General features: G+C 37.0%; 2 protein-coding genes across 3 annotated transcripts in view; both read left to right on the forward strand.

Annotated features, from left to right (window-relative positions):
- Positions 1–3,845, forward strand: part of LOC124711311 (cell cycle checkpoint control protein RAD9A) — a 47,224-nt gene extending 43,379 nt beyond the window's left edge. For both annotated transcript variants that reach the window (XM_047241328.1, XM_047241327.1), the window contains exon 6: positions 2,705–3,845. In XM_047241328.1, coding sequence (XP_047097284.1) covers positions 2,705–3,144 — 440 coding nt within the window. In that variant the 3' untranslated portion in view covers positions 3,145–3,845. The remainder of the gene's footprint in view (positions 1–2,704) is intronic.
- A 10,695-nt stretch (positions 3,846–14,540) lies between these two features.
- Positions 14,541–14,867, forward strand: LOC124712395 (uncharacterized transmembrane protein DDB_G0285607). Its single transcript, XM_047242691.1, has one exon. It carries the CDS (start codon positions 14,541–14,543, stop codon positions 14,865–14,867), a length of 327 nt encoding a protein of 108 aa, XP_047098647.1.
- Positions 14,868–25,248: the final 10,381 nt, after the last annotated feature.

The following is a 25,248-nucleotide window of genomic DNA, read 5'->3' on the forward strand; positions in this document are numbered from 1 at the left end:
GGGACGAATGGAGACATGTCGTCTTCAGCAATGAGAGTCGCTTCTGCCTTGGTGCCAATGATGGTCGTATGCGTGTTTGGTGCTGCGCAGGTGAGCGCGACAATCAGGACTGCATACGACCGAGGCACACAGGGCCAACACCCGGCATCATGGTGTGGGGAGCGATCTCCTACACTGGCCGTACACCACTGGTGATCGTCGAGGGGACACTGAATAGTGCACGGTACATCCAAACCGTCATCGAACCCATCGTTCTACCATTCCTAGACCGGCAAGGGAACTTGCTGTTCCAACAGGACAATGCACGTCCGCATGTATCCCGTGCCACCCAACGTGCTCTAGAAGGTGTAAGTCAACTACCCTGGCCAGCAAGATCTCCGGATCTGTCCCCCATTGAGCATGTTTGGGACTGGATGAAGCGTCGTCTCACGCGGTCTGCACGTCCAGCACGAACGCTGGTCCAACTGAGGCGCCAGGTGGAAATGGCATGGCAAGCCGTTCCACAGGACTACATCCAGCATCTCTACTATCGTCTCCATGGGAGAATAGCAGCCTGCATTGCTGCGAAAGGTGGATATACACTGTACTAGTGCCGACATTGTGCATGCTCTGTTGCCTGTGTCTATGTGCCTGTGGTTCTGTCAGTGTGATCATGTGATGTATCTGACCCCAGGAATGTGTCAATAAAGTTTCCCCTTCCTGGGACAATGAATTCACGGTGTTCTTATTTCAGTTTCCAGGAGTGTATGTTTGACATTGACAAATTTCTTTTCTTCAGAAACGATTTTCTTCCCATTGCTAGTCTACATTTTATATCCTCTCTACTTTGGCTGTCATCAGTTATTCTGCTGCCCAAATAACAAAATTCATGTCCTGTTTTAAGTGTCTCATTTTCTAATATGATTCCTTCAGCATCACCTGATTTAATTTGACTACATTCCATTACCCTTGTTTTGCTTTTGTTGATGTTCATGTTATATCCTTCTTTCAAGACACTGTCCATTCCATTCAACTGCTCTTCCAAAACCTTTGTTGTGTCTGACAGAATCACAGTGTCATCGGCAAACTTCAAAGTTTTTATTCCTTCTCCCTGAACTTTAATTCCTGCTCCAAATTTTTCTTTTGTTTCCGTTGCTGTTTGGTCATTGTACAGATTGAATAACATTGGCAATAAGCTACAACCTTGTCATACTCCCTTCTTAACCACTGCTTCCTTTTCATGCCCTTCAACTCTTCTAACTGCTGTCTTGTTGTAAATAGCCTTTCACTCCCTGTATTTTACCTCATCTACCTTCAGTATTTAAAAGAGAGTATTCCAGTCAACATTGTCAAAACCTTTCTCTCTGTCTACAAATGCTAGAAACATAGGTTTGCCAATCCTTAACCTATATTCTAAGACATAGGGTCAGTATTGCCTCACCTGTTCCCACATTTCCCCAGAATCCAAACTGATTTTCACTGAGGTCATTCTACTGCAAAGAATTTGTGGTAGTATTTTGCTACTATGACTTATTTAACAAGTAATTTATAGGTCATCACCCATTTCTGTAATATTCTATATTTCCTTCAAGTTCATCTCCTTTGTATGGACACTCTGTAGTAATATTCACACTTTGGAATTGTAGTTATTACATTCTTCATGAAGTCTGAGGTTATGTCTTGGCTGGCTCTCCTAAGACTTTCTGTAGTTCGGATGGAATGTCGTCTACTCCTGGAGCCTTGTTTCAACTTTAGTCTTTCAGCTCTCTGTTGAATTCTTCTTGCAGTATCATATCTCCCTTCTCAGCTTTATCTGTGTCCTCTTTCTTTTCTATAATATTACCTTCAAGCTTATCTCCATAATATAGACCCTCTGTATACTTCTTGCACCTTTCAGCTTTCCCATCTTTGCTTAGGACTGGTTTTCCATCTGAGTTCTTGATATTCATACATCTGCTTCTAGTTTCTCCATAGGCCTCTTTAATTTTCCTGTAGGGGGTATCTGTTTTTCCCCTAGTGAAATATGCTTCTAAATCCTTACATTTGTCCTCTATCCATACCTGCTTAGCCATTTTTCAGTTCCTGTCAATCTCATGTATTAAACGTTTGTGTTCCCTTTTGCCTGCTTCTTTTGCTTTATCCTTTCTTCAGTAAAATTCAATATCTCTTGTATTGTCCAAGGATTTCTATCACACCTTGTATTTTACCCTATTTGGTCCCCTGCTGCCTTCGGTATTTCAATTCTCAAAACCACCCATTCGTCTTCTACTGTATTCCTTTCCCCTGTTCTAGTCAACCACTTCCTAATGCTCTCTCTGAAACACTCAACCTGGATAGATTGAAAACCAGGTTATTGAGTAGCAATATATCGTCTTCAGATTGTTGTTACTCTGTCCTGGACTTTCCATGGTTCAAATGTGTTGTACTGTTATATGTGTAAAGCTGGAGAGCAATATATTGTATATTTGAAGGAGAATACTGGACCATAGTTGTGATTTTTAACATCCATTTGCATCAAAGTAATTTTAAGCAGCTTTAGGAAAACACTGAAAATCTGTTTAAGGATTGGAAGTCAAGGCCTTCCGAATAGGAACAATCTTGTTTTAGTTTTGCAGCTTCTCCCTTTGTCTATGATTCATTAATACTTTCTCAAATATATTTTAATATGTGTACTCCCTATTCTCTCTTCTGCAGATTCATTACTTAAAAAGACTCTGTATTACAGGACAACCAGCACGTGATGAAGCACTGGGAGCTGAAGAAATTTTTGAAATGTTCTGTGATGACACAGAACCAGCAGAGGGCTGCTCACAGGTGTACACTGCAAATAACCAAAGATCGAAAGATGTTCCATCTTCCAGCAAAACAGCTATGAAAAGGGACATAGCTAACAGAGATTGTGAAATGGATGTCGACGAAAACATGGATGTTCTTGAGAATCGTGAAAGTTGTGATACCTTCTACAGTAGAAATAGCTGTACTTATCAGACTAGTAGACTACCGACAAGATTGTCTGATTGTGAAGATGATATGGTGCCCAGTTCCCCACCTAGTAAAAAAGCACGTTATGTTTTCAAAAAGTGCTTTGAAGCTACATTTGACCCACAAAATATTCCAGGGCATGATATTGTTCTTGCAGATGATTCTGCTGGTGAAAGTGACTGATTTTGTGTCAGTAAGACTGCAAAGGTGCCTGAGACGTGATAATTTATCTCAGGTTGACAGTCAAACATGCTGTATTTGTGTATTATAATTGTGAATATAATTTGTTTCTTTTACAAATTGTTGAAATTGTGAACACTCTTTGTACTGTTTTTCAGTTATTTAGTTCAAAGTCAATTTTTAAATGAAATGTCTCTAATAGTGAATTTCAAATTAGTTTAGTTTGAGACAGTGAACATTCTTTGAGAATGTAGTCTTTCTTGGCAAATTTGATTGATGAAATCTTCTTGGCCTATCATTCGAGTTGTAGCATCATTTCACCTCAAGATGACAAATTTGAAACTTGTCAAAATGTTGTGGCAACATGACATCACAACTCGGCAGATAAACCTGGAAGATTTCATCGAAAAACATTAATTTTGTTAAAGGTAATGTTGATATATACCATGAGCGCAAAATTATTTTGTTGTTGTTGGTTTTTCTCATCTTTAAGTTTTCATGTGCCCCATCATGAAATGCTATTGCATAATTTGGATACTGAGTATTTGTGAGTGAAGTGTTTCTGAAATAAGATACTTTTTACTTCAATATGAACCTTCCTTAACTATATTTACTGTGTTGTTTTTCATAACCTCTTAACCATTTAAAATATGTTTCCCTAAACCTGATAAAGGTCCATTAAGGGGACTTGTAGGTGAATAACTGTCAAAAAATGGATTTTTTAATTTTTGTCTTAAAAAATTCTCTGTAGTTTACTGAATGAGAAAAAGTTTACTTCCATGAAAATGGACCACAGAAAGTACCAAAATTAGAGGAATGTAAAAGTGCCTGCACGCACCACAATGTCCCCATGGCACATAGTCAGCTCTGTTAAAAATAAATTTTTATGACTTTTTAGTCTGTAAGTAGGATAACCTGCAAAGGTTTTACAGTTGCTTATCTTTTGTTTATGTAGAGAGTTTAGTCATTGTTTGCTGTTGTTTTGGTGCAAATATTTTGTTTACAGCAAAGCAATTGTATGTGTGAGTTTCTTATTGTGTGCATGAGTTTCTTAATTCACTTGAAAGTAATGGGAAGAATTAAGAAGTTCAGTGTAAAACAACATAAATTTTATGGAAATCGGTTCACCAAATGGATTAACTCTGCTAATACTGAAATACAATGTGACACAACACTTTGAATCCCCTTCAAATACTCCACATGCTTCAAAGCTAAAACTGAAGTATGTGGACAATGGGCTTGACAGTATTAATGTTGAGACACCACCTATTTATTCAGTTAGAGGTGCAAGATTAGGTACAAGATTGAGGAGTTTGAAGGGAAAGAAATTAGCTGATGGTACGTTCGTTAATGGAAATGTTCGGCTTACAGATGAAGAAATAGACCTTGTTTCATAAATCCTTCACAAATGACAACACCTGTCATGCACTCTGCCCACCTGGCAGCGATTCATGGTGTGGGTGCCAGAGGGCTGTAACTCAAGGTGAGACCTACAACCATTAACATTCTTTGTCATTTGCTATAATAGAAGTTATAAAACCTGTATGTAGGGATCTTAGTGACACAACATTATTAGAGAAATGTTTACATGGTAGGACTCAAAATCCAAATAAAAGTTTCAACAATTGTATATGGGAACAGATACCAAAAACTGTTCTAGTAGGACTAAATACTTTGAAAATAGGTGTGCTAGGTGCTGGTCTATGTTCTTAGTGATGGTGTAGTGTGAAGGCTTAATGTTATGGAATTGATGGGAGTGCCTCGTGGACTGAGTATACGTAGAGCTCTAATAACCAATGACCAAAGGAGACTCTTTGAAGCAGAAAAATCACTGTTGGAAGTCACCAAAGACGCAAGAATAAGAAGTGTGGAAAAGAGAAGGGAGGAAGAACAACACAGGAAACAAGATGAATATGGACCTGGGATGCATTAGTGCCATGCAGGTTTAATAGAAAAAGTGAGTTCTAACTTGAACTTGAATTTCCCAAAAGTGAAATTATTCCATGTTCTGGAACACTTTTGCTAAAAGCTACTGAATATAGAGAGCTGAAATTTTGTATACTGTCTTAAAAACATGCTCAACTAAAAAGTGGACTACTCTTGTGACTTAACTTTGAAAATAAAATGTTTATTGAAGAAAAACTGTGAATTCATTTCAAAATTTTTGGTAATCATACTTAAAATCTTTTTGTACCACAATTTATGACAGCGCCATCTTTTCAGTTATCTGCTTTAGAGAGAATAGTGTAAAGAACTTGCAGGAAAAAAATAAACCTTCTACTTTGTTTGTATTTTGAGTAATGTGTACCTGTAATATACATAAATAATTAGCTAATTAGCACAGTTTATTTCACACCCAACAAAAAAATATGATAAAAAAAGTGTGAGAGCTAAAGCTGTGGTTCATACATAAAAATGTTCCCAAAAAATGTCTTAAAAGATGGTAAGCATTATATGGGCTTACAAATCTTACTTTGAGTTCAGAAAACTGGCCAATTTTTTCAAGGTTTCCCTGGTATTCACAGACCAGTCCCCTTAATAATACTTGTCATTACTGCATTTGATGAAAATTTCTAAGATTTTTTTTTGTATTTTGGGATAAAGCCTGTATGTGTGAGTCAGTAGTGCCAATTGTTTGGAATTGTCAGGAAAAACTGTTTACTAGCCTGACATCAGACCTATCTTCTTTTGTTTCTTTTGCTCCTGCATTTAGGTTACACGCTCTGAGCTCACTTTAATGATCAAGAATTTACAGACGTGCACACAATGATGAAACTTCCTGACAGATTGAGACTGTGTGCCAGACCAGGACTTAAATCCAGACCAGTGCTATTCACAGGCAACGTTTTTATTGTCTCATTTGTTCAGACATCCCTCATAAACCGATTGGCATAAATGAGCTTTCCTGCACAGATGACAACACCTGTCTTGCACTCTGCCCACCTGGCAGTGATTCATTGGTTTTCATTGAATGATTTTTACAGCTGTACCTCAAAAACTAATGTGTCAGATCACTTACTTCCACTTTTGATAATAAATGACCAACAGCCAAGACTCTTTATGATTGCTGTACAGAATTTCATCTCTGTCAGTGACAAATTTTGTGAAGGTAAGTCTAATCAGTTGATCCAAAAAACATCAATGTTGTGCACGAGACGATACACTGAAGCGCCAAAGAAACTGGTATAGGCATGCATATTCAAATACAGAGATATGTAAACAGACAGAATATGGCACGGCAGTCAGCAACACATATAAGACAACAAGTATCTGGCGCAGTTGTTAGATTGGTTACTGCTGCTACAATTGCAGATTATCAAGATGTGAGTGAGTTTGAACGTAGAGTTATAGTCGCCGCATGAGCAATGGGACACAGCAGCTCCAATGTAATGATGAAGTGGAGATATTCCCATATGATCATTTCACAAGTGTACCATGGCTATCAGAAACCCGGTAAAACATCAAAATCTGACATTGATGTGGCTGGGAAAAGATCCTGCAAGAAGGGGGCCAACAGCGACTGAAGAGAATCATTCAACATGACAGAAATGCAACCCTTCTGCAAATTGCTGCAGATTTCGGTGCTTGGCCATCAGCAAGTGTCAGCGTGCGAACCATTCAACAAAACATCATCGACATGGGCTTTCAAAGCCGAAGGCTCACTTGCGTACCCTTCATGACTGCACGACACAAAGCTTTACACCTTGACTAGGCCTGTCAACACGAACATTGGATTTGTTGCTTGGTCAGACGAGTCTCGTTTCAAATTGCATCGAGTGGATCTACATGGACAGATATCGAACAACCTCATGAATCCATGGGCCCTGCTCGTCAGCAGGGGACTGTTCAAGTTGGTGGAGGCTCTGTAAATAGTGTGGGGCATGTGCAGTTAGAGTGATATGGGTCCCCTGATAGGTCTAGGCATGTCTCTGACAGGTAACATGTACATGAGGATCCTGTTTGATCACCTACATCCATTCATGTCCATTGTGCATTCCGATGGACTTGGACAGTTTCAGCAGAACAATGCAACACCCACATGACCAGAATGGCTTCAGGAACACTCTTCTGAGTTTAAATGCTTCCGCTGGCCACCAAAGTTCTCCAGACATGAACATTATCAAGCATATCTGGCATGCCTTTCAATGTGCTGTTCAGGAAGAGATATCCAACCCCTCGTACTCTTACAGATTTATGAACAGCTCTGCAGGATTCATGATGTCAATTCCCTCCAGCACTACTTCAGACATAAGTGGGGTCCATGCCACATCGTGTTGCAGCACTTGCATACTCGCAGGGGCCCTACATGATATTAGGTGGGTGTACCAATTTATTTGGCTCTTCAGTGTAGAAGAGGGCTGTTATGTGACGTAGTGTGAGGCAGAGGCATCCTTTTGCATACAGTGTTACATTCAGTTTTGTATTACCATTTACATGTGTAAAAGCTTTTTTCTCCTGACTGAGGCCCCTGTTGATTGGTACAAGGAAATGCTCAAAAATTCAACTGAGGAAATGAAAACCCCATAAAGGAGATGAGATTTGCACATATTCATACAAGCTGGAAACTAATCACAGACATCTGTTTGTGTGTTACAATGTGATCTGAAATCAACAATAGGGGTTCATTCACGAAAATGATCATTTGATTCATTGGGTACACTGGATGTGTAATGTCAATTGCTTTTGAAGTTTGAAGAACAGCTAATGCTCACTTGTATGTGGCAACGTGTTCATCACAGTCATCGATGAAATGAAGAAAACCACCCAAAAAAATTGCATCATTCTTCATCATCACAGTGCTAGCTCTCATAAGCTCTCATAGCATATCAGACAGTATATTATTTGATGGAGAACATCATGAAATTAATGTCTTGTTGCCAGTATTCACCTGGTTTATCATAAAGAGTTTTCTTATTATCTTATGTGAAATAAAAATTTTGTAGACACTGATTGTCAACACCTCAGGATGCTGTTGAAGCTTTTCAAAACCCAAATTTGGAAGTACAAAGTTCAAAAAATGTTTCCATAATTAGTTTGAAAGCATACAGAAGTGTATGAATTTTAAAAGCAAATATTGTCAGAAACAATAAAATATTTGAACAAAAAATTTTTTTCTTTCACTGTGTCTGCCAAAACAGCAGGCTTCGCAAAAGGTGGTAGCCGCTTGCTGCTTGATTATCACGAGGAAAAGATAGGCTGCCCTGGAGAGGTAGTGAAGCAAATCAAAAGATTGCACACCAGGTTTTATGTCATCAAAGGGGTGTGATGCACAGTAGATTTTGACTTACAGAGAATAATGGAGTTCAGACAGAACTGTTCTAGAATAAAGTTAACTCTTGTATAAATAGAATGTACCATGTGGTTAACTTTCATTTTAATTTAAGTGAACTGAAATAAACTTTGTGTTACAAGGATCAAGTGTGGAAACTTACTTGAAGGTTGTGTACGTTACAACCTAACCCCACACAGCCAAGGGCACCCATACCCGGGGCCAAGGGGCCCCCCATATCTGCCCTAGCTCTTACAGAAAGGAAAAAAATATAATGTCAGGTTTTCCTTTTTTTCCAAGAAAATTATTTATAGGTCAGTGTTACACACGGTTTTGACAGGGTTAGAAATTGAACTTTTTTTATGATTACTTACAAGTCATCATTCTTTATTGTACAGGACCGTCCTGATCGCACAGACATTTACACTTCCCTATTAGCCATTTCGGCTACTGCCATCTTCAGATCATAAATGTTCTGATGTAGTATCCACATCAAACTAAACATGTAAGTACACAGTAAGTACTTTATATTTTCAGTTGATAAGTCACCATTCATTTTCCAAAATATTAAGAATGTTCCATACCATCAGTTCTAGTTGGTACAACACTTTGACAAATGTCTTAAGTCAGAGCAGCGACTTTGTAGAGAAGTAACTGACAAGTGTAGCTAACTATTGCAAATAAAACATTTTTCATTTGTGCAGCGGCTTCCTTTTTGCGACCGATCGGAACTTATTTTCCAAATAGCCCTCATACATCAGTATACACATAATACAGCTGAGTGAAAGAATGGGTACAAAAATATATACACCAGTCTTCAGTGTTTTCTCCAGATATAAATGAGTATTTATATGCTGAGCACACAGCAGTCATAATCCCAAAAATAAAATCAGCAATTCTGGAGCTCACAAAACCAAATTGAACACTCTTTCTAAAAAAATAAAAAACTATAGAATGAATGCACAAAATATGGTGGCTAATGGTCCAGAGGGCACCAGAGTTAGCACTAAATAATATGTCTGAGCCCCTCTTTGCATTCTCTTTCTTTTTGGATAAACACCTCTCTAGTTGTTCTGTGATCAGCTGGGTCATAAGCAATCCTGCTCCTTGAAGGAGGGAATCAGGCTGTTCCTGGGGACATTTTCAGTGAATAAAATTTATGTAATTGAGAAGTTACATCAGATTTTCAATCTACACTCCTGGAAATTGAAATAAGAACACTGTGAATTCATTGTCCCAGGAAGGGGAAACTTTATTGACACATTCCTGGGGTCAGATACATCACATGATCACACTGACAGAACCACAGGCACATAGACACAGGCAACAGAGCATGCACAATGTCGGCACTAGTACAGTGTATATCCACCTTTCGCAGCAATGCAGGCTGCTATTCTCCCATGGAGACGATCATAGAGATGCTGGATGTAGTCCTGTGGAATGGCTTGCCATGCCATTTCCACCTGGCGCCTCAGTTGGACCAGCGTTCGTGCTGGACGTGCAGACCGCGTGAGACGACGCTTCATCCAGTCCCAAACATGCTCAATGGGGGACAGATCCGGAGATCTTGCTGGCCAGGGTAGTTGACTTATACCTTCTAGAGCACGTTGGGTGGCACGGGATACATGCGGACGTGCATTGTCCTGTTGGAACAGCAAGTTCCCTTGCCGGTCTAGGAATGGTAGAACGATGGGTTCGATGACGGTTTGGATGTACCGTGCACTATTCAGTGTCCCCTCGACGATCACCAGTGGTGTACGGCCAGTGTAGGAGATCGCTCCCCACACCATTTGGGAGATTTTGTCATGAATAGAAAGTCAGCATGATACAATTTACCAATGACATAGCAGCCGTTATCAGGAAATTAGTCCGATTCTTGTTGAAGTGGAGTGTGTTCTAACCAATGGCCACAATATACATATAAACAAAAATAAAACTAATGATAATGGAGATACTGAAGGGCTACATCTTAAACTTTGAAAAAATTCTGTTGCAGTGATGAACGAATTTTGCTTCCTCAGAAGTAGGACTGGCAAAGAAGGAAGTTGCAGGAGGGATATAGTAGTAAGAATTGGCCAAGGGCTTTCTACAAAAAGAAATAGCTAACACCTGGAAGCATAATGACTGACACCAGAAAAAGATTAAAAACGAGCTATGTTTGAAGTACTGGATGTGAAATGGATAGTGGAGAACACTGAAATGAAATGGTTAGAAACCTTTGAAAAGCAGTGTTATAGGATACTGCTGCTGTTTGATTGATTGATTGGTCAAGTAAGGAACAAGGATTCCCTGCAGTGAGTCAATGGGAAGCACATCTAATGAAGAATGTTATGAAATGAAGAGACAGTATGGTTTGGCACGTACTAAGATATTAGTTGTTCCTGAAAGCAATAGTTGAAGGGGTGATAGAGGGACAGAATTGCAGAGATGGGCCTAGAGATTAGTGCATAAGGCAAATTGTCAAGCTAAAATATAGATGATAGTTAGCAAGTGACTGGAACAGAGAGCTGCATCAAATCAACTGTTTGGCTACTGAACAACACATTAATGAATGCAGGAGTTAGAAGGAATATTAATGTAGTTAAGAAAATATTTTTTGTATAACAAAAATCATAAGAAACAGATTACTTGGGTAATTGATGATCAAACATCCATTGCTGGGGCTGAACATGTGGAGTATCAATGAAAAGAATTTTCACAAGTATGTTGCATTATGCTTTAGATATGTACGTGCTAACTAAGATTTTCAGGAGTGGGAAAGTCCCACAGTGGTCCAGTAAATGTGTCAAAAGGTGCAATGAAATCAAAGAGAGATCCATCTCACATTTGTTAAAGTGGAGATAAAGTCATGATGGCAAATTACAAACAAAACCAAAATGACTGCAAGGAGAGCTATGTGAGAAACGCTGATTCAGTCTAAAAGTACAATTCTGGCTACCAGTTGTACGAAGAGTACCTAAGAAATTTGGTCTTACGTAACTTGTATGAAAGTCATATATCCATTCTCTCAGTGATCATTCCAGCTTAAAAATGAAAAAGACACAAAGGATGCTAGGAAATACTAAATTTGTTTCACTGAGAAAGATAGTAGTGCTCTCTTCAATCATCACATGAATGACAGTTACTGAGGTATTGGGTAAGTGTCAAATACACCATCCAGAAATGTACAATGGACAAAAAGACATCAAATGACTTAGTACTGTAAATGATTTTTGCAAATTAATTTTTAAGTCTGTCAGTAATAGTACCTATAATTTACAAAAGCAATTTACGTACGGCCCCAAGAAGAGAAAGACAATTATATTGCTTAGTTATTGAACAACTGAAAGATTAAATTAATCAATATATGTCAGAAGTTTCCATTGGAAGCTCTTTGAGTGACCTTTGGATGTATGGATGTCAGGTCAGGGAGGACTTTTGGCAGTTAAGAAGCAGTGGAAAAGATGTAACTGGTACAGTTGCATTTTCTCCCCTACAGCATAAGTCAGGCAGCACTAGAAAATGGGGTCCAGTTGGCCTGTCTAATTTTTTTCTTTTGAATATGAGGTTATTTATAAGGCTCACCAGCAAGAAGAATGGACAGTTCACCAAGATATTTTGGAAGACATTGCTTCACACTTTCGTGGTTCCTCCTAGGTGGGAGCTGTTTGCAGTGAACCTATTGACATGAGTTCAGATGAGTCAGAAATTATTCATTAGTACTGTTAGACAGTTAATTTTAATGAGACTACACACCATTATCATGTGTTTGTGAAGTAATGTCAAACTGAATTAACCGTGGGAGAGTATAATGTATGTAACTGTCGCAACCACAAGTGTCGCCAGCAACTTGGAAGATTCCACGACCAGGTAACTCACCAAATATACTATCTTATGCATCAAGTCTACTCTTACACACTATGTTGCTTGTTTGAAGTTTTGTGGTATTTCCTCAGGTAGCAAGGGAAGCCACATTTCATTATCTATTTTGCAGGCCAATTAGAAGCAACTGATTCAGTCCACTATCTGTACAGCCCCATTAATAATGGAACTGTCATAGAAAATTATCGTTTGTGCAATGACACTTGTTTATTATCAAGCACATTCTTTGTGATGATGAAAGTTCCTTCAGTTGGTTGGTATTTAACACTTTGGGCCCTGAGTCATAGTGCATGAAGCCTAGCTGTTTTTAGCGTATTTTAATTTACTACAACTATTAAATGGTTTTTATTGTAGTAATGACATTACCCTTACTGAAAAGCCTAAACTTTCTAGTTTGAAGCTATGTGTAATACTTTGCTCTTTTAATTAATATTTGTTTCCATGAAACTTTATAATTGAAAATTTTTGAAAATTTTATAATTGAAAATTTTTGAAAAGAGGAAAAATTGGTCAAGGATATATGCAGTTAATGCTCAGAAGGAGAACTACATTATTTTAAACAAGAATTTTAAATATTATTTATACTGCTTGTTTTATATACAGTAACCTCCTTTGGCTTTATTTTAAGGTGCAATTTTGGTCTTTGTATGATAAATTTAGATACATGGTAGTTTGCACAATGACACTTTGCATTCACTACACTGGTAGCTTGTGTCTTTGTGCCACACTTTCCAAGTAAGCTTTTTGCCTCTCAGAGAACACACTACACATTGTTTTTGCTTCTGTTTCTTGTCTATTTCTGTCTCAATCTTTTCCGGAAAATGGTTTCCAGTTGATAGTCTGGAGAGTCCCGATGTACCAGGTTGTGGTTCGAGATCTCTGCTGTCTGCAAGACCTGCTCAGATAGTCATAAACTGTGATGTTGTGAGGCATTTTCAGTTACCTTGTTGTACAATATACTTGAATTTATTATCACCATTAGTATTATGTTGAATGACAACTTTCTCCATCAATTCACAGTTCGATGCTTAAAAGCCCCGTATGATTGTCGTTGGTCTGATAAGTCAACACTCAACTTTTTTTTATTATAGTCCACCACACAGGCTGGTTTTGACTTCTCTCTGCCTCTCTTATCAATAAACGTCAATCTCAGCAGTGTGCCTTGTACTTATCATGTGCACATTTCTTTTGTCCTTCCAACAGAATGCCAACATATTTCCTTTATGCCTAAGAATTAGTTCACCTCACTGAAGTTTCAGATCTTTTATAGCAGAAGGTAGTCCCTGCCTAGATTTTTTTTTAGTTCCCACAAGAACAGTTTTTGCAGCTTCCAGTTCTTAAAAAAGGACTCAACTGGTGTAGTATCTGCCTGTAAACAAAGTGTAACCTTTTCCTGACAGATTCCCAAGCAATGTCACTGTGTCAGACCTCTCACCTGCATAAACAAAAAAATTCCAGACATAATCTGTCTCTGATGTTGACAACATGTACAGTTTTATACCATATTTAATGGTATGTACTGAAATACACACAGCCATGAAATTAGCGTATGCCTTCACCATTTGTAATGTTTTGAATGGGTGCATATGTTCGCTGGAAATTAGCAGACACCATATCCAGGAGTGGTCTCACCTTGTGCAGTGTGTCATAGTCAGCTTCTCCTTTTTTCTTAGTAACTGAATTGTCATTGATGTGAAAGTTTCTCAAAATAGAAAGAAACCTGTCATGCCGCAGGATGTTTGGACAGAAATTACATGACACAACAGGATTCTTGGACCAGTGCTCTCGTATAGAGGGTCTCACACTTACACACACATGGACTATAATTGCCAGAAACTTTCTTATTTCATGAGAGTAGCTTCTTTCCACTTTGATAGTGAGCAGGTAGGGGAAGGGATTTGTGCTTCATAATTTCCTTATGCTTTATTGCGCATACAGATTAGTTTGCTGCTTTATATGATTCACCATACTGTCTGTAAGTAAACACAAAAAGTAGTCTAGAGGTGTGCTGTCTAATCTAATCTGGTAAGGTTGCACTTTCCAGAGTGTCCTGAGAATAGATAGATATTTGGCACACGATCAGTAGTTGTCCAGCCTTCCTCAGAATCGGTACGGCGCAAAGTTCTCGGTCTCATACTCACCCTTGGTCACCCACGCACTTCAGGTGTGGTATCAGCAGGAACAATGGCAATACATGCTTCTGAAGAACTAGGACACTTGCTCTCCTCGTCTGAATCCACCATAAAAGTAGTATTTGCAAATACTACTCATGTACAGAGTACAAGGCATCTGTCCCGTCAGCTTTGAAGTAATCAAGAGGGGAGATGGCAGCTGCAAAATTCCATATGTGACTCCATGTATGAATCATCAGAATGTTATAAGTCATGGAAACAACAGCAAAACCAACAGATACTACAACAACAGATCCACCATCAACAGAAATAGTGCCAATAAAAGAATCAAAAGGCAGCAACAGCACGAAGAACCCTGTCAGCACCACCACCACAACCACTACCACTACCACCACCACCACCTCCGGCCACAGAAACAGCAGCAGCAACAACAGCAGCAGCAACTGAACCAACAACAACAGTAGCAGCAGCAACAAAACCATCAACAACAGTTGCAGCAACACAACACTGCCTAAGGAGGAGTCAAAGACAAGGTACATCTACATCATTAAATAAGGATTTTTTATGGCTTCAGACAAAGAAAAGGAAAAGATTGTGACAAATCAGCAAGAAAATTTGCAGATAAGTAACAAATACTATGGAAAAAGCAGCACATTACCAGGTAATGACAAAAGAAAAAATACTTGCAAAACAGTCAGGATAATGTGTCAGAATATTCAATGCCTCAGAAACAAAGTACTAGATCTAGAAGTAGCTTTAAATAATCTTGCTGATGTCTCTTGTATTTGTTTATCTGAACACTGGTGCAAGGCTAGTGAATTAAGTCTCATAAATGTAAGCAAGTTTAATTTAGCATCACATTATTGCCGAAGTGTTTTTAAAAATGGTGGGGTATGCATTTACTCTAGAGTAGGACTGCAGTTCAAAGTGAAAACAGAATTGGACCATCTAAATATAGAAAAACATTTTGAATAATGTGCCATAGAGTTAAAAACTGAGGAGAAGAGTGAAAAACTAGTTGTCATTACAATATATAGATCTCCACTGGGTGACAAAAACATATTCTTCAAAAAAATAGAAGCAGCATTAAACATTTTTTGTAGTAATGAAGTGAAATTAATTTTATGTGGAGATTTTAATATTAACCTGTTAATTGAAAGTGATGAAAAAAGACAGCTTTTGAGTATACTCAGCAGCTTCTGCATGAAACCACTCTTTACAGATGCCACCAGAATAACAGAACTGTCATCTTCTCTTTTAGACAATATTTTCACAAATATGGAGAATGGTATCACTGAACCACTAAACGTAAACTTAGGTCTTTCGGATCACAATACACTATTAACATACATAAATTACTCTATCCCCAAGGCAGTAAAATATAAGTGGGTATACAAAAGGCACTTCTATACAGAAAAAGTGAATACTTTCATCCAGTTGTTAGCTAATGAAACCTGGGAAGATGTCTTTGCACAAACAACAACCGAGGAATCTTTCAATGCTTTTTCTAGTACATTCATGTCCCTATTTGAGATGTGTTTCCCAAAAAAGCTCACAAAGATCAATGTCATGCCTAGGAACACAAGCCAGTGGATAACACCTGCTATTAGAGTATCTAGTCAAACACTAAAACATATCAGTCAACTCAAAAAAGATAACAAAGATGAACACTTCACAGATTATGTTAAGACATACAAGAAAATTTACCAGAAGGTGATCAAAAAAGCCAAGACAATGCACAATGACAGTGTAATTGCTGGGTCAGCAAACAAATCAAAAGCTATATGGAATGTAGTAAAAAAAGAAATAGGCCCAAGCAAAAATGTTAGAAATCCAGATGACTTTGTTTTAAAAGATGATCAAGGTGTGCTAGTCAGAAATCTTACTTTAGCAAATTACATTAATGACTACTTCATAAATAGTCCAATCAATCTGAGTAAAAATTGTTCTAAGATTAGTAGAACATCAATCCCAGAAGAACAAAGTGTTAATTCATTATTGCTACCTCCCACGAACAAATTGGAAGTTAATCGAATAATAAAAGCAATGAAGAATAAAATGTCCTCAGGGATTGATGAGATACCTTGCTCAGTCATGATGAGATGTGCTAGTGTCATATCAGACCCATTCTCACACATCATAAACATATCATTTTCAGAAGGTGTCTTTCCACAACGATTAAAAATTGCAAAAGTAAAACCATTGTATAAAAAGGGCAATATACACGAAGTGGGAAACTATAGACCAATAGCTTTATTAGCGGTATTTTCAAAAGTGATAGAGACAGTCATGAAAAACAGAATTACAAATTACCTCGAGAAATTCAATCTATTGTCTGTAAACCAACACGGCTTTCGCAAAGGAATGAGTACAGAGTCAGCCATCACCCAATTCATTGAAAATATTGTAACGGGGCTAGATAAGAACAACAGTACAATAGGAATAAATTTGGACCTCTCAAAGGCATTTGATACTGTCCAACATGATATCCTGCTAGACAAATTAGAATATGTCGGTATACGAGGAGTAGCTAAAAAGTGGTTTCAGTCATATCTCCATAATAGGAAACTGGTAGTAGAAATTGCAACAACAAACAGTAAAAACCAAAGTATTGTTTACAGATCGGATATTCAGACTGTGCCAATTGGGGTACTGCAGGGGAGTGTTCTAGGACCTCTCCTATTTTTTCTTTACATAAATGATATCAAGATTCCAGTAAATGGTACTCATATAACCCTGTTTGTGGATGACACAAACATTGTAGTAACTGACATAAACCGGGTATTGCCAATATCTGCAACCAGAGTTATAGAATATTAGCAAAATTGGTTTGAAGTGAACAAATTAACCATAAATATCTCTAAAACTAATTATATCCATTACAGGAAAGCAAAGTCACACTCTGATCTAGATCTCAGAATACAAAATAAAGAAATTGTGAGCGTTGCTACCACAAAATTCTTAGGTGTACATATAGACGAAAATTTAGACTGGAAATCCCATATCCTGTATCTCTCGCATAAGTTAAGCTCTGCTTGCTTTGCTTTATGTGTTATTAGCTTTGTATGTAGTAGGGAATGTAGCAGAGCTGTTTACTTTGCTTATATATATTCTGCTATTACCTATGGCCTCACCTTCTGGGGTCATAGTAAGAAAAATCTTTAAACCATCTTCACTCTACAAAAACAAGCTGTTAGAATAATTACCAACAGTTCAAGGCTAACTCCTTCAAAGCAATTATTTAAACAGCTGAATATTCTACCCCTACTGTGCCTTTATATACAGAAAAGCGTAATTAATGTAAAAAGAAATAATAAATGAAAAGCACCAGTTTGCTTTTGTTCTACAATATTATTTTTATTGCTAACCGGTTTTCAGCTTACAAGGCCATCTTCAGACATTTAAAATAATATTGTAGAACAAAAGCAAACTGGTGCTTTTCATTTATTATTATAATGTTGTTCCACCAAGAACCGACGGAAGATTCTGTTAATATGGTAAAAAGAAATATTAACAATTTCCAATCCAACAAGAAAGCACAATGACATTCATATAAAAAGTGTTAACAAGGCTTTGGCGCAGAGACAAACAAACATACGAGGAAGCAGATTGTATAACAAACTACCGGTAAAGATAAAAGAAATAAAAAAATTGTCTTCATTTAAAGAAGCAGTATTCAAATTTTTAATGACCAACTGCTATTATAGTGTAAAAGAATACCTGGAATAGCTTCATACTAAACAATTATATTTATGTACTCTGTGCCAATAGTAATTTTTATCTGACTGTTGCTATGGTCTAAATAAATAATATGTACAAAAGTGCTAGAATTGTATGTGTTATATCTAAATATCAATTATGTATGCCATGTAAAAAGTCTTTCTCATACATCAATGTAAATAATCAAAGTTGTACATGCTATTTCAATGTGGTCTGATGTTATGTAGTCTACTATGCACATCTGTATTTTGTATAGTATTGTTCACCCTATATGTGTGTATATATATATACTATGTATTTTTTTGACGAAATCCATGCAATGTACATTGTCTCTGGATGAATAAACCACCACTACTACTACTACTACTACTACTTTAGGCTTGATGAAAACAGGAAAAAACTAGCTATTTCCACTGCCAACAGAATTCCAATCTGTGCAGTGCATGACAAGATAAGAGAACCTCTGTCTGTTTCCAAATTTGAGCAAATTCATCTGCTAACAAAAACATTTTTACAACTTCAGGCAATACAATAATTTATGTTCAAATGTCACAAGGCATAAAGGTGTAGAAAACCAATGTAAATGTGGGAGTTAATAAGATCAACATTGGCAATAATCCCTGTGTATAAGCAACCTAAAATATTCACTCCTGAGAAAAGGAGACTGTCTTCATTGTTATGAATAGTGCTCAAGATAAATATTGATTCACAGTGGCTGTATTTGTATCAATGGAACTGACAGTAATGGTTTTGAGTAATTTTCTGTCCTTGAATTGTAATGACATGGAATGAAGTTTTCCTTTTGCTTTTCTTATTTTGAACAGAGGTGCCATCATTGTTTTTTGATCTGATGAAGATTGAAGCAGGTAAAATAGGGTCTCAGATTTGTAGATCAGATTCAGCTGTTTAATTTTACAATGTTTGGCTTTCACATATGGAAGAATCAGTGGGAATACTGTGTTTTTCCTTGCATACTCACATGGTACCAGATAGAGAACAAATAAAATAATATAGTGAAAACTCTGATGCAAGAGGGACAAGTTATTTCTTTTGGAGAACTAGAATTTATGCTTTGCTCTCTGTAGCACAATACTATGATTGTGTTTTTTCTGAAAGTTCCATTTTCTGCTACTGTCACAATTAAAACAGTAAATGATCTTAAGTGACTTGAATGTGAGTGATACGCAAGAAGAAGTGACTTTATGTTGTATAATTTTGATTCAGAATCAACTTCTGTCACCAGCAGAGAATAAAAACATAATATCAGTATATAAAATAAAATACCTTTCTTTTTCAAGTGCGTTTAATTTCAACATGTCTGTAAATTCTTTCAGTCATAGTATGGTGTACTTGTCAGCATCAGAATCTGCAGAAATTTATTCAACAGGGAGCAAGATCCTGAAAGCTCAATTTTTGATACACTCTAAGAAGAAAGAAAAGACACACCATGAAGAAATTAACTGAATGCAATGGAAATTGGTAGATGTGATGCACATGTACAGAAAAACAAATGATTAAAGTTTTAAAACAGCTGAATGATTTATTAAACAGAAAAAGCTTCACGAATTGAGCAAGACAGTAGTGCATTGGTCTGCCACAGGCTGTTATGCAAACAATTATTCAGCTTGACATTGATTCATAGAGTTGTGGGATGTTCTCCTGAGGGATATCATGCCAAATTCTGTCCAATTGGCACAATAAATTGTAAACATCCTGAGCTGTCTGGGCAGTGCTGCTTATAATACTGCAAACATTCTCATTTTTCTGGCCAAGGCAGGGTTTGGTAAGCAAGAACACAACCAGTAGAAATTCTCACCTTGTGCAAGTGGGCACTATATTGACGAACTGTAAGCTCAGGATGGCTTGCCATAAAAGGCAACAAAATGGGGCATAGAATATTGCTGATGTACTGCTGTTCTGTAAGGGTGCCTATGCAGTAAGGGGTCATGCTATGAAAAGAAATGGCAACCCGGAGCATCACCCTTGATGGCCAGGTCGTGTGGCAGGCAACAGTCAGGTTGTTACCCCACTGCTATCTGGGGTGTCTCCAGACACATCTTCGGCCTGGAATCTCATTGATTGAAGTAGAATTGTCTTCAGTGATGAGTCTCACTTTGAACTGGACACCAAGGACCAGCGAATACTTGGGGTGGGGGAGTCCAAATCTCCCCAAGCCTACATAACTTCTCCACTCATCTCCCATCTTAATTTCCACTGTCTCTCTTGCTCTCATTGCTACTGTTTCCATTCATCTCTTACTGCCACTGTCTGTCACTTGCCATAACAATCTCCTCTTTGGCTTCCACTCCTATTATCTTCAACCACGTCTCTTATACTGCCATTTTCTCTTTCCCATTGTCACTGTGTCCACTCTTTCTTTCCCACTGCCACTGTCTCCTCTCTCTTCCGCTTTTTGTCTGTCTGCTACTGTCTTTCAGCAGAAAAAAGTAGAAATAATTGTATGTTCACATCCCAAAATTTATGGTGAGGAAGGCAGAGTGAGGACTGAGGCAGCTGGTTTCTCACTTTTCTGTCAGTCCTTTAAAGGTGAGAATATTCACCTTTTTGTGCTCTGACAGGAGCATTTTTCAGCTGGTGCCCTTATTTTCCCTGTTACAGCAGTTTTGACAGATTTTTATATACTTTGAACATTTACATACTTTGACACATATAAACCACATAAAAATAAGTATAGTATTAGGTTTACATAAAACCTTCCATCCAGTGCAAGCTCACTTTACACCAACTGAAATAAAAAGGCACAACATTTTTATGCTATTCCAATGGTAAACCAAAAAATACAGTGTTTGATTTGCAAGTACAAAGAATATCACACTACAAAATAAGTTTTTGTAAGCTGATTATGCCACTAGGTGGCACCATTGAATAATTTGCAGGTCAAAACAACCTGAGTAGGTGTGACATGCCCATTATACAAGTTGTTTCAAAAAGGACTTTACAACTTTCAAAATTCATTTAAATTAATTCATAGTATCTACAGAGGTGATTGTAGTGAGAATTTGTAAGGAAATTCATCGAGTTTTGTCTTGTGTAGTTTGCTAGTGCCAGTAGCACCGTAAGGAGCACTAGTGGCAGTTGCATTAAAGATGGCTGCCTTCACAGGACAATAGTTGTTTGTTTTGGTTTGAAGAATTGAAGTCAGCAACAACATTTCAGCATAATTTCCATACCAAGTTCACAAAAGATTCTCCTAGTAGGCCTACACTTTGTGATTGGCATAAATGTTTTGGAGGAATGGGGTGATCAGTAAGATGTGGGAAATTGTCAGGTCGTCCAAGTACATCTGATGATGTTGTTGAGGTCTGATTAAAGGAAGACATTGAAACAATTCCAGAGGCAGGCTGCTAGATTTGTTACCAGCAGGTTTGAACAAGATGCAAGTGTTATGGAGATACTTCAGAAATTCAAATGGAAATTCCTGGAGGGAAGGCAATGTAGTTTTTTGAGGAACACTATTGAGAAAATTTAAAGAACTGGCATTTGAAGCGGACTGCCAAACAATACTACTGCCATGAACATACATTGCACATAAGGGCTACAAAGATAATATAAAGAAATTAGGGCTCTTACAGAGCCATCCATATAGATACTCAGTTTTCCCTCCCTCAATTTGCGAACAGGATAGGAAATGTCTAGTAGTTGTACAGGGTTCCCTCTGCCACATGCCATAAGGTGGCTTACGGAGTAGCTATATAGATGCAGATGTACTGATATTCTTGGCCGTTTGCGTGGATGGATACAAACTGTTAGGGAAAAAGTCAGTTTTATGAGAAGATGAGATGAGATATAAATTAATGAGATGATTAGAAACTGTATATACATTAGTTTACATACAAAAAAGCTGTTAGCAAATATACATACACAATTATACTTGTTTTTTTTTTTTTTTTTTTTTTTCAATTCAAACTCTGATTAGATATCAAAAAGGGTACATGCTTGGATACTCTTCAGAAGACAAGAAAGCAAGACATTTATCATTCTTATAGCATTGTGTGATCATAGTTTACATTTTCATTTTTTACACAAAAGACACAAATGTGCATGACATCATCATACTCTGCTTATGAACTGTATTTGCAACATCTTTGTGATCATAATTTAGAACTGCAGGTTTTTGTGTAAAAGACAAATTTGAAAATTAAAACATATTGACAATTTATACACCATGATGAAAATATTTTGTATGATTTCTACTTCTTAATGATAGTAAATATTTTTTCCCTCTTAGAAAACATTTACTGAGGATATAGTTGTGTGCAGATCCTTGAGTTTTATAGCCTGTTTGACTGTTTCACACTTCACAAAATCTATTCAAAATTTCTGCTAACACTATTTACTACAATAGATTTTAACCTGATAGATACTCAGCTACACCATAAGATTTCTGCTGAAGGTAGAACAGCTGTTTAAAATGTTGAATTAAGTTTGATCATTTTGATGTCACAGGGTAGTTTGTGGTAGGACTTGTGACATTTGCCTGCTTTACTATCTCATTGATTGTCCTCAGTGTCAATGTACTGTGTTGTGATACTGGCTGAAAAATGGGGATGGAAAGTCCAACACTGACTACTTTAAATGATGTAGCTGACAGGTGCACAGTAGCATTTCACAGTTGTTTACTTTCACTGTTAACAACCCCCCCACCCCCCCCCCCCCCTGCCTCACCCCTCAATATTATGCAGTTATATGGTCAGTCAACTATTGTTTAACTTTTTCGGTAAGTCTCATTAATAGGTTGCAGGCAAACATCCACATACTGCAACAACAGTTTACTGTTGAACATCTACAAGCAGTAAAAGCCTAACCACTCAGTCCACAGTTCTTGAAGAATAAAAAGGTATGTATGGAACAAACACTGTCATTGTTTTAACACATGGCCTGTGTTACACTTATGTCACAGTTAAGTTGATGTGTTGTTGTTATTCTAACCAACACAGATTTCTTGTCTGAAACTCAGCCATGGACTGACTATCTCAGGACCAAAAATCAGGCCCTTACATATCCTCACAATAATAGGTACTGAAACTATACATTGTTTGATGTTTAATTTACAGAAATTACAATTAAAACTTCACTCATTAAATTACCTGAATACATAGAAAAATTGCTTCTTTTTAACAGTTTCTTCTACTACAATGGTTAAGCTGTATTATATGTTTAAATCATGAAATTAACAAATACAGTTATGTAAACAATACTTTTTATGAAAGTGAAAATTACTTTGGAATTAACGTGTTTTTGAATAGAGCCAAATAGATCCTTTAAGAATGCTGTTAGTTGTTCCTCCAAATGTTTACAATTAGTACAGAATCTATATTTGTTTATAAGTCATCAAAAGAATTTAAGGCACAAAACAATCAATGATTTCACCCTATAACAAAAGATATTAACTAGGCATAGTCAAAATAAATCAGAAAAACAATTACATACATAAAACTAAGCACAAAATTAGATCTGGTGTTATATTCTTTAAAACTGAGGCCAACCTTTCTCTTTTATGAAAATGCAGCTTATATTCTTGTATGTTAATAGTAGGGCCTAATTAGTTAAAATACAAAAATGAATTTTAAGGAGGCAGATGGCAAAACAAGAGGGGAAGTAAAATTATCTCAGCTTGCTTCATCACATCACCACCTCATTGGGTTGATCAGATAGAAATTGCAAATAGTAACTGGGAAATTCAATGACCACAAGTGACCCCAGACAGTGGGTTAAAATCCACATACAAAGAAATATTACATAAGAAATCTTATCAAATAATACAGTACATATGTTTTTTAAATTCCAACTTATATGAACTGGCCATATGAAAATCCCCATACAAAATATTTACATACAGCATATTGTACAGTGGCACAAAATATCCAAAAGCTTTACTTTTAATAAAATTTAGGCATCTTTATTGTAAGTGATGTCCTTTTTGGGTAAATGAAGATTGCATTCTAAAAGTCATATCACTTGACACAAGTCCCGTCTTGCTTCAAGTAATAAATTCTCTTGGGTTGCAATAAGTTAAATTACACTGTGCATTGCAGTTCACTTTGTGGACAGAAAATTTCACTTGCTCAATGTTTAGTATTTTTCATAAGCAATTTCACACTTTTAATGGGCTTTTACACATTTTCTAACCAAGTTGTCCATGCCTTCAACAGTTCCAAGAGGCAGTTAGTAAGGAAATGCACTGCTATCAGTTCCCTTGGAGGTGGTTCTCCTCCACCATAGTACATGAAAATATTAGACAAAATACCCTACTTATTACACTTACTTTTACTTCTAAACATAAGGAAAAATATTTAACACTAATTGCCAATAATGGCCATTACTTCATAAATAAATACATTACATAGTCCTCATGACATTGCAGTAATTAGCTCTAAAATTGATTATAGTATGAAATATGTGGACAAGTAAAAGTATGTGCATGTTACACTACAATCATTACTCTGTGACATAACTCTGTCTGAAATTGGTTAAACTTGAAAGGTTTGGATTTCTTTTCCACTTGCAAAATAGCAAAAACTCAAGATGTGCAGTAGCATAGATTTACTAATCATTATGTTAAAAAAATAATAGAATCACCATCACATAACTTAATTCCTATTCAGATCAAAATTAAGGCAATGGAAGTTGTACCAAATCATTGCCCTACTTCTCCACTCAACTCAGAGGACGACTCTCATTAAACCAGAGCACTAAATTCTCACAAAATGTTACCAAATATTTGACCTGTCAGAATATTCACATCAGTCTAGCACTGCATTATCAGTTAATCAGAAAAATTGCTTTTCTTCATTCCAGTATTACCTCCTCAAGCTCATAGTACCTCAGAACACAACCAGAAGTTTTCAGATAACCTATAGATCCAATAATGCAGCATAATGTGACTTGTACCTCACTAAAATATTGCTCTTTATGTCAAGCTCTCATTTCCAGCTGCAGTGTCATGAATTGCACAATATACACTTAACCCAATGTTGCCTAGTTCAAATTTTAGATCCTTGATACAGTTGCTCCACATTTGTTGGTACACAGTTATCTTTTTCAGTACTCAGACCTGTCTGTCAGCACCATTATTTCACTTACCTTTCTTATCTCGTTAGCTAG

Source organism: Schistocerca piceifrons, chromosome 8 (assembly GCF_021461385.2).
Source record: "Schistocerca piceifrons isolate TAMUIC-IGC-003096 chromosome 8, iqSchPice1.1, whole genome shotgun sequence".
In the NCBI taxonomy this organism is placed as follows: domain Eukaryota; kingdom Metazoa; phylum Arthropoda; class Insecta; order Orthoptera; family Acrididae; genus Schistocerca; species Schistocerca piceifrons.